This window comes from Aspergillus saccharolyticus, assembly GCF_003184585.1.
Source record: "Aspergillus saccharolyticus JOP 1030-1 unplaced genomic scaffold BP01scaffold_34, whole genome shotgun sequence".
Lineage (NCBI taxonomy): Eukaryota > Fungi > Ascomycota > Eurotiomycetes > Eurotiales > Aspergillaceae > Aspergillus > Aspergillus saccharolyticus.
In genome coordinates, this window is record NW_020290644.1 from 181,389 (window position 1) to 194,899 (window position 13,511).

At 54.2% G+C, this 13,511-nt stretch overlaps 6 protein-coding genes and 1 non-coding gene across 7 annotated transcripts in view; 1 reads left to right on the forward strand and 6 right to left on the reverse strand.

Annotated features, from left to right (window-relative positions):
- Window positions 1–1,257: 1,257 nt before the first annotated feature.
- Window positions 1,258–3,113, reverse strand: BP01DRAFT_359407 (pepsin-like aspartic protease). The gene is made up of 3 exons (XM_025575673.1): window positions 2,864–3,113; window positions 2,474–2,795; window positions 1,258–2,413 (listed from the first exon to the last, which is right to left on the reverse strand). Exons 1-3 carry the CDS (start codon window positions 3,038–3,040, stop codon window positions 1,416–1,418), a joined length of 1,497 nt encoding a protein of 498 aa, XP_025428507.1. The 5' UTR covers window positions 3,041–3,113; the 3' UTR covers window positions 1,258–1,415.
- Window positions 3,114–3,920: 807 nt separating this feature from the next.
- BP01DRAFT_t252 lies at window positions 3,921–3,992 on the reverse strand. The gene has a single exon. It is a non-coding gene; the product is annotated as a tRNA-Ala (tRNA).
- A 40-nt stretch (window positions 3,993–4,032) lies between these two features.
- On the reverse strand, window positions 4,033–6,244 carry BP01DRAFT_394192 (FAD/NAD(P)-binding domain-containing protein). The gene is made up of 6 exons (XM_025578303.1): window positions 5,930–6,244; window positions 5,232–5,877; window positions 5,043–5,178; window positions 4,842–4,988; window positions 4,465–4,792; window positions 4,033–4,409 (listed from the first exon to the last, which is right to left on the reverse strand). The coding sequence occupies exons 1-6, from the start codon at window positions 5,987–5,989 to the stop codon at window positions 4,338–4,340; spliced, it is 1,389 nt and encodes a 462-aa protein (XP_025428508.1). The 5' UTR covers window positions 5,990–6,244; the 3' UTR covers window positions 4,033–4,337.
- A 1,307-nt stretch (window positions 6,245–7,551) lies between these two features.
- On the forward strand, window positions 7,552–8,516 carry BP01DRAFT_417956 (YciI family protein). Its single transcript, XM_025579286.1, has 4 exons — window positions 7,552–7,808; window positions 7,869–7,924; window positions 8,029–8,192; window positions 8,271–8,516. The coding sequence occupies exons 1-4, from the start codon at window positions 7,645–7,647 to the stop codon at window positions 8,307–8,309; spliced, it is 423 nt and encodes a 140-aa protein (XP_025428509.1). The 5' UTR covers window positions 7,552–7,644; the 3' UTR covers window positions 8,310–8,516.
- Window positions 8,517–8,545: 29 nt separating this feature from the next.
- Window positions 8,546–9,471, reverse strand: BP01DRAFT_394194 (pyrroline-5-carboxylate reductase; the record flags this gene model as incomplete). Its single annotated transcript, XM_025578304.1, has 2 exons — window positions 8,546–9,381; window positions 9,435–9,471. 2 exons carry the CDS (start codon window positions 9,469–9,471, stop codon window positions 8,546–8,548), a joined length of 873 nt encoding a protein of 290 aa, XP_025428510.1.
- Window positions 9,472–9,935: 464 nt separating this feature from the next.
- Window positions 9,936–11,599, reverse strand: BP01DRAFT_359409 (uncharacterized protein). Its single transcript, XM_025575674.1, has one exon. It carries the CDS (start codon window positions 11,575–11,577, stop codon window positions 10,069–10,071), a length of 1,509 nt encoding a protein of 502 aa, XP_025428511.1. The 5' UTR covers window positions 11,578–11,599; the 3' UTR covers window positions 9,936–10,068.
- Window positions 11,600–12,271: 672 nt separating this feature from the next.
- The window catches only part of BP01DRAFT_133859 (uncharacterized protein), a 2,563-nt gene continuing 1,323 nt past the window's right edge, over window positions 12,272–13,511 (reverse strand). The window contains exons 2-3 of the mRNA XM_025570494.1: window positions 12,584–13,511; window positions 12,272–12,515 (exon numbers count right to left, since the gene is read on the reverse strand). The exon at window positions 12,584–13,511 is cut by the window's right edge and continues 967 nt beyond it. Of these exons, the coding sequence (XP_025428512.1) occupies window positions 12,585–13,511 (927 nt within the window). The 3' untranslated portion in view covers window positions 12,272–12,515; window position 12,584. The remainder of the gene's footprint in view (window positions 12,516–12,583) is intronic.

Consider the following 13,511-nt stretch of genomic DNA (forward strand, 5'->3'; position numbering starts at 1 on the left):
CAGTGGAGCCTGGAGAGGAGCGAAGCCTTCCTCAGTTTGTCTAGCGGGAACCACGATTACTGAATGATTTACCTGTGGCTGCTTAGCACAAATGATGGAAAGACGAGCCAGGAGAAGGTACTGGAAGTGGCAGGTAATTAAGTATAGGTTGCGAGTTATTGAATGTATATAACGAAAGTTCCCGATGGATGCCTCCCGGTCATCTTTAATGTAAGAATGCCATCTTGTACTACTAGTAGTGATGGACCGGTGGAAGGGCGTTTCGGGGTGTTCAGTTAACCTATTTGACCCTCAATAAAACGAGGACCAGTCAGGAGCGAAGCCGGTAAGGCAGCAGCAAATCTATTCAGGTTCGGCTTCCACTGCACCGAATTCTCTGGCGCTCAACAACTAAGGTACAATATAGTAAGTAGTAAATAGTACATATCTGCCAGTAGAGGCCAACATATCTTAATACACGTGTATTCGACAGAGCAGTTGAGAACATGTCTCGCAAATCGATATTGTATTTCTGCCTGGAAGCTGCCATGACCTTGATTTAGACCACCCTCAAATCCATACCATCACATGTGGTAAAGAAGTCTCCTTCCTAGTTGTGGCACAAATATGAGCAGTGAGAATGCGCAGATCCGATTTGCGGCTTGAATTAGGTTAAAGATATTTTTATATCTAACTATTGTCAGTACTAAAATCTATCAACAATGCATTTTTTATTCATAACATAGTTAAGATATAAGTAATATAGCTATTTATCAATTTATCTATCTTGATTATCAACTTGCAGATATATAAAGGAAGATTCTAGATAAAAGAAGTTGATCAAAAAAAAAAAAAAATTACAGAGACTTCATTACATTATTACTATTAAGAATCTTGCTCCCTAGCTCTTCATCGCCACGACTGGACACAAAAAAGCTGCCGGTTGTCACCCTGGACAGCCAAGTTTTCCTATTCTCGCTCTTTGGTGGTGTGGGAAGTCTCAATAGCATTCATGCAACTAAATTGCAGCCCTCTGCAGGCGCAAGCACGTGATGGAGAGCTGACGGTAATCACACTTCGCTAGTCGGAGAATCAGTACAAGGGCACTGGAGGAACTGACACTGGCAATCGCCTATTCAACACGATGCGTATGCCACAAGGAGCATGGAATGCCTGGCCTGCTCCTGGTAACTGATTAGATGAGTAGATGGTTTATTTTAGTACTTTTTGGTGGGGTCAAATAGGTCTTATGGGGGGTATTTTGGGGAGAGCAAAGTAGTTCGTATCAGTGATATTACGGGGTGGATTAAATATAGTACCTTAGTGGGTGTGACTGCCAGGGGACCCCTGGACGAGTCCTGACATGATAGGATAGGAAGAGCAACGCAATAATGCAACATTAGGCAAATTTAGACTCTGAATGTATGGACAGAAGTCTACAGAGCCAGAAGCAGCCCCACACCCGCAAGACCCGAGAGAAGACGCCCCGAGCTGCTCGTAGGGAGAGTGGCTGCACCACCCTCGGACGAAGTGCTTTGAGCAGACGCTGCAGTCCCTGTTGCGGTAGCCTGGCTTCCACTCCCCTTGGTGAGGGTCGTTCCCGAGACCAGGGCTGTGGGAATAGAGCCGGCAGCCGAGCCAGTGGGCTCCACACCGTTGCCAGTCGCAGAGGACACCGCAGACGGGACCAGCGTCGCTCCTGGCACGGCGGTGGTGCCCGTGCCAATCTCCAGAATATCGTCTGGACCCGGCGAAAAGTTCGTGTTCGCCAGCGAGATCTCATTGTTCGCCATATCATAAACCACATAGGCGCTGCGGAGGAAGGTGTCGCCCAAAAGGTTCAACCCCGTCTGGCTGGGGACAATGCCGAAGACACAGTCGCTTTCGTCATCGGCCGACGCGGCGTAAGGCAGCACCAGCTCACTGATCGGCACGGTGACGGTCGCGCCGGAGAAACTGTAAGTCACGTTGTAGTCTTTTTTCGCCGCGTCGCAGGAAATCGACGCGGTTTCGGTGTCGCTATCGTAGCTCGCATCGAGCTGTTTGTAGATCTCGTTGACCAGATCCTCCGGAAGCGCCGTCATGGTCGTTCCAGTGTCCAGGCTGCAAGACAGGGGAAGGCTCGTGGTGTACTTCTTGGAGCTGGCTCCCGACTTCTCCACGGACACTTCGGTCAGAGCAATAGCCAACGACACATACTGGCCATCGCGGGGCACGATCGGCAGGGTTTGCAGGTCGCCCAGGTACTTAGCCTGGTTGACGCCTCCAAACAGAATCGAACCCGTGCTGGAGTCCTCGCTGTCCAACCACAGACTATAGGCGAGGGAGTTGATGGCGCCACTGTCGACCAGCGCTTGGGGCAGAGTGGCGTACGACCTGCCATCGGCCTGGGCTTGGTACGTCGAAATGGGATATCCAACACCAGCGATTCCACCTAAGAGCGAGTCAGACATGATCAACCCTTAAATGCAGTCCAGCGAGAAGGTACACATACGGACAACGCTGGATTCCTCGGCGACCGCAAATTGCATCGACTTGATGGTCGTTCCGCCGACTGTGACATTATCGGTCGCGTAGTGACCATACGCGTTGCTTCCATCACCATAGGTGTCATTCATAAAAGTGCTGAGTTCCTTGTAGGATGAGGAGGCGCTAGAGTCATAAACCCCGTAAGGTTTGCAGGGACTGTTCTTTGCGGAACATTGGCTCGAGTTTGCAGAGTTCACCCAAGTATCACTGCTGCCGGTGTCCAGGGTGAGAACCACCTTTTGTGGCGGCGTTCCGATAGTGAGGTTGATACTATAGTAGACGTCGGCCTACATAGAGGTCAATCGGCGATCAGCTGATGTGTCAATGTCAAATCACGCGGCGAGGTGGAAATCACCTGGTTATTGATCGTCACGTCCACCGTTGAGTCTCGTTTCCGTAGGGGTTGAGTGACCTGTTTGCGCTCAAAGGGGATCTGAACGATGGCAGGAACATCACGCCTGTGGAGGTGGAGGGCCTCCACATATGGGGCAGCAGCAAGCCCTAGAACCGGGAAGAGAACAGCGCCGCGCATCGTGAATGAATGCCCGCGAAATGCGCAAAGAGGGCCTTCTGACGGAGGATCGAGGGAAATTGCAAAGAACGCTAAATCCTAGGCTGGGAACAGGCAGCCTTTATGGCCGTCATCCCACTTTCATTATCCCACTGTCATTGAGCTCCTTCAGGCTCGGAGTTCCGGATAGCCGGGGGTCAAGTAGCCAGCCAACTTGATCCTCCAGAGGCTCTGAGCCACCGGTCAGCTTTGTCGGGCATAGCCGGACCCTGGATGACTCCCAGGCTTATCGAAGCTTAGGCCCAAAGCAACTTTAGTACCAGGAAGGGGCAGCCCATCACTGGTCAGGTTTCTCGGGGTCATGGCCGAGTTGTAAGCGAAGCAGGGTAAGAACTAGCAAGCAGGGGGCTGTTCATCGCCGGTCCCAGCGCTATGTGGTCAGTAAGCTGGAGGTGTGGAGTGGGGAGGATGTTAGCGTCAGGGGACTAAAGGGTCCTGTCGCTTGTGTTTAGTCCAATCATTCAAAGTCTTTGGGCCTCACTGGATGGAAGAATTCATAAATTACCGCCAATTCAAATGGGCGGGTACCTTAGTCGGTGGGGCAGTGCCTGACGGATGAATGAACCCTTGGGTGACTGAGTGCCGCGGAGACCGAATGCTTATTGGCAGGGGAGGAGCGTGTGTTTTCATCTCGGATCAGGGGTCACAAGGAATGTTTGGGAACGGTGATTATCTCCGAGATGTGGTAAAATGCAATACATACAGGAACGGCATTCGGTATTCTGAGCAACACCAAAAGTCGTTCATCTGTGGATCGGCTGTTGGTCCGACGGACAGATCCGAGAGTTCGGCAACTGGTGAAGATATTTCAAATATTATTTTTATAATTTATGAAAAAAAATGGAGCTGCGGGGAATCGAACCCCGGACCTCTCCCATGCTAAGGGAATATTATACCACTAAACCACAGCCCCCGGTGATGAAAGATGGACGTTCTTATGCTTATAGCATGCTGTTCGACCATTGCTCTTCCTCTTCTTTCTCTCTCGCATATGCCTGACATTATCCCATTGTCTCGTCTTACTCCAAGGTTGATGTCAAAACTAGTGGATGGCTTTGCTAGTTCTCAAGTAAGAATCAGGATATACCACATGCGCTTATGGGTTGGCGGTGACTCATTGAGGTGATATATCCTGGTGGGAGTTCTTGATCCCTTACCAGTAACCTACCAGAGAGCATGAAGGAGAAGTGCTAAGCCTGCGTCTCAAACGGTCACTAAAAGATAATGGGGGATAAATATGCAGCAACGTGTATCCCGTTTACAGACGTGACACCCGAGCACCCACTGTCGTAGCATGGGGTATGCTCGGAATGCCCCAATGCGAATTAACCTACACATGACAGTCAGCCGATCAGCGCTTTGCATTCTAACGGGCACAGACTCACCTCTACTACATGATCCCAGCCAAATAGCTCCGGAGCAATAGCCGGGTCCCGCCACACCAGCGCTTCTCCGGGCGGCGTTGGGACCATCTGCATCTGTCTATCGCGCAGCTCTTGTTCCGGGCCATCCGCTAGGTGCTCAAGATCTTTTTGCTCGTTCGATCGCGTGACCACCATGAGCGTTCGTTGTTTGCGACACTTTTCAAAGACTGCCAATGCATGTCGCTTGGCGAGAAGGAAGTCGCGCGATGACTTGGTGGTGTGTGGATCATTGGGGAGGCGTGAGAGGCATTCTCCCAGAACGGCACCGTCTTCGAGGGCCATACCTGCGCTGCACAATATCAGCTCGGTGGCTAGGATGCTCGACTCGGGACACATACCCAGCGGCAAGATAAGGAAGGGTTGCGTGAACGCTGTCCCCGATCATCACGCCAGCTCCCGAAGGATGGGCCCAACCACCCGTGTTGAACCGGGTGCAGAGTCGCCACTTGTGAACAGATTTGCACAGCTTGAGAAGCTTCGATATCCTACCCGCCGTTCAGTCAAACGTGGGTCCGGGATACTTCCAGAATCGAACTCACCGAGGGTCCCAGTCTTTAAACAAGGAACGCATCTCCTCCACGTTGCCCGCCACGGTACTTGCCTTTGAGTCCTCGGGAATATCATCAGGAGTAAGCAGGACCATGTTGAAAAGCTCCTTACTCAGAGGATAAGCCACTGTTCAAGCGATCAGAGCCAAGGCTACAATTCCAGTCCTGGCGAAAACTCACCCACGTGCTTTTCCGGCCCATACCAGAAATTCATATTCGGCTTCGTCACAAAATCCGCCAGATCTGGATCCTTCACAATATCCGGCGACGCCAGCATCACTCGATACGCCAAGTCGCCTGTCTTGGTCGGTGGCGTCGGATGGTCCAGCACCAGGTCCGCCAGCTTTCCAAAGATACCGTCCGCCCCGATGAAGAGATCAGCTGTGAATTGTCGACCACTCGCTGTGGTGATAGTTGCCGTGGACCCATCGCCACCGAATGCAACATCCACAATCTTCGCGTTGCAGGTGAAATTGCCTCCCAGCTCGACAATCCGTTCTAGCAGAGTTCGTTGTAGATATGGTCGATAGAACGCGCGGAACCAAGTGCCTGGGTATGCGCCCGCTGTGTCCTGGACATTCATGCTTGTGATCTGGTTTCCCTTCCAGCCGAAGACGCGGTAGGCCTCCGCTTTGGCCCAGTGCATGCTGAGTTTCTCCTCCAGTCCCCAGTGTTTCAGGATCCGCGAGCCGTTGGGAAGAACCTGAATTCCCGCGCCGACATGTTTGATCTCGGAGGTCGCTTCGAGGATTTGAACGTTGTGTCCGGCCAGGAGGCAGCTGATGGCAGCGCCGAGTCCGGCTATACCGGCGCCAGCGATGATGATCTGCGATTTGTGGTCTCAGCGAATGTTTCGTGGGGGAAGATAGGCGACTTACATTCAGGGTACACGAGGGAACTCGTGTTTCTTTCTGTTTGATATGGTATGAGGCGGCCATTGTGATTTGTAATCTTGAGGAAGCTCTCTAGCTTCGATGACGCCGCAGATATTGTGGCAATCTGGGCATTGCCTCCATTTATGGAGAACTTGGTGTGCCGGCAGCTGCGGCAGTCGGAAGGTGCGTGGGAGAGCGACATGCGACAGACCTCGCCCAAACACCACTCACATCCTATGACGCAGAGCGAGTGTAGGAGGGTCTAAGAACTATGCTGTAGCCTATGATGAACAGTGTGGCTGTGACTTGGCAATCTGCACGGGGTAGCATACGCAGCAAGGGGTACGTTCGTACCCGACTTGATCGTGTGGAGAATTTACGAGATCTTCATATTCATTTGGCTACGCGAGGGACTTGCTTCACTCAATAGTTCTGCTAACTTGAGTCCTGCAAGTTGTCCAAGACTTCTAGAGTTGATGCGGTGAACGATTCACTAGAACACATCATGAGAGCCCACATATGAGGTTATCTGGGCTGCCCTGCAATGCCAAACCTACTACTACTTGAACAAGAACAATACATGTGAATCGACAATAAAACTGTCTCTTAAAATGGCGAATCAGTTCTTGCATCCTTGTCGAGATGGTGGCATCACCTGGAAGAGCTATTGCAAGAGAGTGCAGGGGCTGATGCATTCCGCTTCCGCCGCATGACCCTGGGGGATTCACTCTACTATAGATAGTCTTCGGGTGCGCTGGCCACACGCCCCCTTTCCTTGGACTCCTCACCACAACCCTTTCTTGAAGCTGACATTTGAATTGTGCAACCAGTAACTCTAGGGTCATGTCATTTTGGCCATTGATCAGTGAATGGCATTTTGCACCCACTCTCCAGTGGAGACTTAGAAATTACTCGAGAATTTAAACAACATAAAGGGTTCCAAGAGATCAGTGGAGACTTGGCTTGCTACATCAACAATACAAGACACTGTACAATGCAGATTAGGAGCTGGATACTGTAGACACCTTCCAATTCCGCAAGAACCGCCATCTCTCCTTCTCTTCCACCCATTCGCCGCGACAGGAACGGCCTCAATCAAATTTCTTCACGCTATTATCCTGAGCAAAAGCCACAATAAGGTCTGGCGAGTCATCTAACTTGGTCAAAGAGCTACACTCCGCTGCTTCTACTCCAGAGCTACTAACAGGCTGGTTCCGTCTGCATGCACCTTGATCTGATACATTGCACCAGTCGTGTACGGTACACGCCGGTAGCGATGCAACGGACAAGCCGGGTCCAATGGATAGCGAGATGAAGACGATAAGGTCGACCTTTTTACCAATCTCGAGTCTCGGGATCGGTGCAAATCTCCACTGACGCCATCAGCTGCTAAAGACTCTTTCAATTTGAACCTCAGCACAACACAACCCGCTCGGAGGCTCCGAAGAGCGAGTTGTTGACGGAGTTGGAGAGGGCGAATGAGAGAAATGATACTGTACTTTAAAAGTGCCAACTGGTGACCGCCACTTCCGACCGCCTTTGTTTGTGCTGTCGGTTCATCCCGTACCTTTCGATCCTCAGGCCAGACCCTTTTCGGCTGGACTTTTTCCTTGACGCGTCGGTGGCCGATCTTGTCAACTCAACTACATCCATCCATCTATCCATCCAGATCAATTTCTATCCCACTCTCTCATAGACTCCCTTGCTACAACTCCACCATGTCTTTCTCCCGCCTTGCACGAGTCCTTCCCTCCTCCTCCTCTGGGATTCCCCGCTATCTCGGCCTCCGCACCATGGCTACCGCCCCTCCCAAGAAGAGAGAATGGCTGTGCATTCTGCCTGATAAGCCCAATGTTCAAGACTTGCGCCTGAAAGTCCGCCCGTAAGATCCCCCACTTCTCGAATTCCAATATGACGTACGTTTAATCATTCGACATGATAGGACACACTTTGCCGAGCTCCCGCCCCTCATCGAGGCGGGAAAGATGGTCGTGGGTGGTGAGTTGCCCGTTTTAGTCGAATCACTTCGTAGATACTGTCCACTACCTGTTGATGATATTTCTGGGATTCAATCAAGGTGCCATACACTGACAGTGTCATAGGTGCTATGGTGGATGCGCACCCCGAGGAAGGCAAGCCCTTGTCCTTCAGGGGCAGTATGATTGTGGTGACGGGCGAGACGTTGGAGGAAGTGCATCAGCTGATCAGCAGTGATATCTATGCGAAGAGTGGAGTGTGGGACCTGGAGAAGGCGCAAGTCATTCCGGTAAGTGTCTCATCTCAGCCTTGCTTTTTTCCCTTGGGGGAATGAGGTTTGAATGTTTAGCTAACCCTGTGCCGGTAGTTTATTTCGGCTGTGCGGGAGCCTCTGAACAAGGACTAGGAGTGACGCCCAAGCAGATAAGGCTGAGAACGGATCTTGTAGAGATTGTATGAAACAAAAAAAATAGGTTCACTGGCGGAGTAATCTTGGGTCTTTTGCATCTCAAGCCCGTCGACAATCGAGCCTCCATCGGACGCAGCATTGTGGAGAAGTCAAAGCGGAGTAGTCTCATAGATAGATTGGAACAGCTATAGGAATCATATGTTCAGTGCGGTCTATCTCATGATCTGCATCGATCATTGTTTCTTCTGAAGATCATGCAAGTGCCGCGTGCCATTGATAATCGCCTCCGCAAACGCACTGCGCACCCCAGCCTTCTCCACGGTCAACAGGCTCTGAATCGTGCACCCCCGCGGCGAGGAGATACTCTCTCGCAGCACCGCAGGATGGACCCCACTCTTCAGCAGCTGCGCCAGACCCAGCAGACACTGCGCGGTCATCTCGGAGGCCTCCGACCGCCGCATCCCCTCCGCCACACACCCATCCAAGATCCCATCCACAGCGACCGAGAGCGGGGCCAGCGCGGCGACCAGCATCGAGCCCAGATCAAACAGCTCGGGCGCAAGCACCTTGACCTGCCCCAGCTGCGCGAACATCCACTCGACCCCCGCGCGATTCGCGGGCGTACACTCCGGCGGCAACTCGACCACGGTCATCGACTCGCGCACACTGGCAGCGACGTTGGGGATCGCCCGCGCCACAGCCGGCGTTTTGCGGGCGGAACTGGCATAGTCGCCGATGTACCCGGCCAGCACGGACGGGGTCTTGCCCGCGATCACGCTGATGATGAACTTCTCCGCAAGCGCATCGGCCATCCCGTCGGCGGCGATGACCGACTCGACGAGGTACGGCTTGCAGCCGAGCATGACGTATTCGGCTTCGCGCACAGTGGCGCGGTGGTTGTCTCCCGCGCGGAACTCCACGCGGGAGGAGTCCTTGGAGTATTGGCCGCGCAGTCTGGCGGCGGACTGCTCGGTCTTGGTGCAGGCGATGATGCGCCCGAATGGACTGTCGGTCGGGTCGTCGCGCGTGGCGTCGAGAATCCCGCTCAGGATGGCGGAGCCCATGTTTCCTGAGTCCTTTGGTCAGCTGTGGGGATATGACATGGGGAAAGGAAGTTCTCACCGCATCCGATGATGGCTAATGTTGGTTTGGAAGCCATTTTGTGAGTATCCACGGATTGATTGCTGTGTTGTGTGTTCGATGGATGCATGAATCATCGAGCAACAGAGGAGGAAATGGCGAGCTCGGATACCGCTCCGACCTCGGGGACTCCACTTGATAAGCCCTAGTCAACATTGCACATCGATGGAGATAAGCACAACGTGGCATGAGAAGTGATTTGATTTACGACATGTGTCTCTGTACCTATTCCTTGTTCGTACTTTTTTCACTGATCCCCATCCGTTGCGTACGGTGTCGATCCATGAAGGTCAAGTCCTCCTCCTCCTCCTCCATCATCCGACCCCGCGCCCTTCACGAAGAACTGAGAATAGGAGTACCTGGCCATCCATTCGACGGTCGGACTGGGGATGGAGCCGCGGGAGCTGATAGATCTGGCGGATCGGTTGGAGGGGGAATATTCTCTAGTATCATCAGAACCACGCTGTCTGTCACTCGCTAGCCTACAATCATCGCCGCAACAGCAACAACAACAACAACAACCACCATAATTCCTCTTTATTTTGCACCGCATGAGCCACTACCGCTACTCAACACGACCCTATGTACAGTTACCCCACTCCATGAAACAATTCAATCATACAATCATCTCCTCCAACCGCTTCAACCTCCTCCTCACCTCCCCAATCTCCCACTCAATCTCCCTCCGCGGCGCCACCACCTCCTTCAACTTCAGTATCGCCGCCGACACCACCAGAAACCCGATCGAGGCCAGCGGCGCCCACTGCCCAACCTGCTTCGGCGTCTCCTGAGCGGGCCCGTCCTCGTAAATGTAGTACTCGATCCACGCGACGAAGGCCAGCACCGTCAGCGGACTGATGATGATACTGAACACGACGGCGAAGAGGATGCACACGTCCAGCAGCAGCCGCATCAGGGAGCCGAGGGAGTGCAGGTGGATGAGCCAGGTGATCGAGCGGGGGTTCTCGCCTGCGGTGGAGAGCGTGGTGCGGGTTTTTTCGACGATGCTTGTGTTTCTATCCGTGGGATTGTCTGTGATGGTAGTGGTGGTGGTGGCTCGGTGGGGAGATGTGTTGCTGCTGCTGCTGCTGCTGCTGCTGCGATTACTACTGCGATGCGGCGCAGCAGCGTACACCGCCGCGTACCAATCCACTCGAAACCCCCTCAGAATCTCGCGGCGCTCACGCCAGATAATCCACAGACGGGAGGAGGGGATACGCGAGCGGTAAGGTAGGAGTTTGAACAACAACAGAATCACGTTCACAACCAGGGTCAGCGCGATGAGGCTGTAGATGTAGCGTGTCGAGTACAGCACACGCGACCAGAAGGCGTGGCGGGCGCGGTGGTATGCGGCGTTGTCGGCCACGGTGGCCTCGAGGTCGGTCTGCTGGCGCAGGGGCTGCGTGGTGTTGAAGCAGGGGTAGTAGCAGACGGTGGGCAGGGAGTTGAAGAGCGTGGCATTCGTGAACAGGGTCCACACGCTGGCGTTCCACGACGGGGTGGTGCGCTGCCAGCTCGGCCACCCGTCGCTGGAGACGGTGTCCTCGGGTGGGAAAAAGTCCGGGGCGCAGAAGGCGTACTGCGTCGGGGTGTTGCGCACGCGCGGCCAGTAGATGAGCGCGCTGATGGTGCCGGCGAGCATGAGGATGTGCCACAGCGAGAAGAGGATGTAGCGGGCGCGCGAGTGCGTGAAGGCGCGCGACCAGGTTTGCAGGGGCAAGAAGATCAGGTAGGCGGTTACAACGATGGCCAGCACGGCGTCGGCGTCGAGGTCGATGGTCGCGGGGGTCACGTAGAGCTCGCTGGTGTTGGTGATGAGGGCTGGGAAGGAGCTGCGGAGAGCGCTGAGGGTGGTGCTGTTGTTGGGGGAGATCTCGGGGAGGGTGACTGGGGATGAAGGGGCTTTTTGCGCCGGGCTGCCCACCAGAATGAACGCTTCAAGAGCGGCAGTGCCGGCGTAGGTTGCAGCAGCCCCGAGGAAGACGTCGGACAGCCACCCCGTCCACCGTGTCACGCAGGTGGCCAGCAGGAGCGCATAGAAGAGGTATCGCGGGCACGAGTCATAGAGAGTGCTTATGGGATAGGTGCACAGCACTTCCTCGGCCACGAAGATGGGCGTGCTCATTGGCTTAGATGGTGATCCTGTCACATTTTGGGAAGTGTGAGATTGAAGTTGGGGGAGGTGACAAGGAAAAATACGGGGTGAAGAAATGCAGGCAGACACTGGGGGGTGAAGATGCATGACGTCATGACCCGGATCAAAGTTTGAGCTTCGATGAAACGAAATATGGTTCAGGAACCATTGATTCCAGACAGTGAGCGAACATATACCTACCCCATGGTTGTCTCTGTTGTTCGAGAGATGCCTGTCCGTCACCTGACATGCACAGCCCTATCCAACTTGCATCCCCTCTCGTTAACATCTAGATCTTCACAGTAACTCCACCAACCCATTGGAGCCAGCCAACCTCATACCTCTTACAGCTTAGCCACCACCACCGTCTCCCTCTCATCTAGCGCGACGATCGCCTGCCGCACGGTCGAGTGGATGCCGTCGGCGCCGATGAGCATGTTCCCCGTGTACTGATAAATCGGTGGTGGTAACCTGCACGCCTTCTTCAGAGGGGGAGGAGGTGAGATAGTGGCTGCGACTAGCCTTGCTTTAGCCAGACATAAGCACGAAAATGGATCGCTGAATGTTGACTCCAATGGGGCTCTTCACCGGAGACCTAGGGAAAGGTCTCTGAGTAGTAGATGTACTTGGTGTTCAACGGTCTGGCAAATGGTACAAAAAGAAAGAAAGAAAGAAAGCGAGTCTAGACGATTGTAAGCTGTATGGCATTGCAGTAGCAAGAGATTAGGTCAGCTTTTCCTAGCTAAATAACATGTCGAGATTAGACAGTCTCATGATAAACACAATTAATAAACGAGTGACTATGAGCAAAAATTTCCTGATTCATCATCCTCCAAACCACTTCCCGGGAGTGAGTGTCATGCTAAAGAGGGATCACCAGCGCGGTGGGCGACCAATAGTCGGGTGGTTGTTGTTTGTCGCATCGACAGCTGTGGAATAAACTGTCTTCGAATTAGCTCAGGCTCGTCATTTCACATGTTCAGAAAGATAAGCTTACCTCAAGAGCTGGCCGAGGCGTTGGCAGAGGCGTTAGCGCTGGCGTTCCCAGAGCCAGAAGCCGACGCATTAGCGTTAGCAGTGGCAGAACCGCCACCAGAAGCGGTGGCGTCAGCATCAGCATTGGCAGAAGCATCTCCATCAGCCGAAGCGTTGGCAGAAGCACTGGCGTTGGCGTTGGCACTGGCATCGCCGCCAGCTCCTGCGTCAAGTCCAGCATCACCACCTGCGTCTGCCCCGGTGTCAGCACCCGCACCAGTATCAGCTCCGGTATCAGCACCTACGCCAGCATCGCCGCTGCCGCTGCCGCTGACGCTGCCCGTGCCCGAGACACCAGCCGTGAGACTACCGCCCGGCAGGGAAACGCTGGTGGTAGTGCTAAAGGAGATAGTAGTACCGCTGGGGCCAGAAACAGTAGTAGGGGTAGCACCGCCGGAAGCACCGCCAGAAACACCACCGCTGCCGCTGCCGGAAACATCGCCGGAGGCACCGCCAGAGACATCGCCGGAAGCACCACCAGAGACACCACCGCTGCCAGAGAGATCACCAGAGGCTCCGCCGGAGACATCACCGCTGCCACTGCCAGAGACACCACCGGAAGCACCACCGGAAACACCACCGGAAGCGCCGCCCGAGACACCGCCGCTACCACCAGCACCACCAGTTGCGACAGGGGAAACACCGACGTCAGTGGGAGTGGCACCAGCGCTGCCGCTGCCGCTACCGGAAACACCACCGGAGCCACCGAGACCCGCGCTACCACCGAGTCCAGCACTGCCACCGAGTCCAGCACTGCCACCGAGGCTGGCACCGGCACCGAGGCCAGCAGAGGGGGTAGCAGCAGCACCGGCACCCAGACCAGCACCAGCACCGAGATCAGCACCGGCACCAAGACTGGCGCTACCGCTGAGACCAGCACTACCACCGAG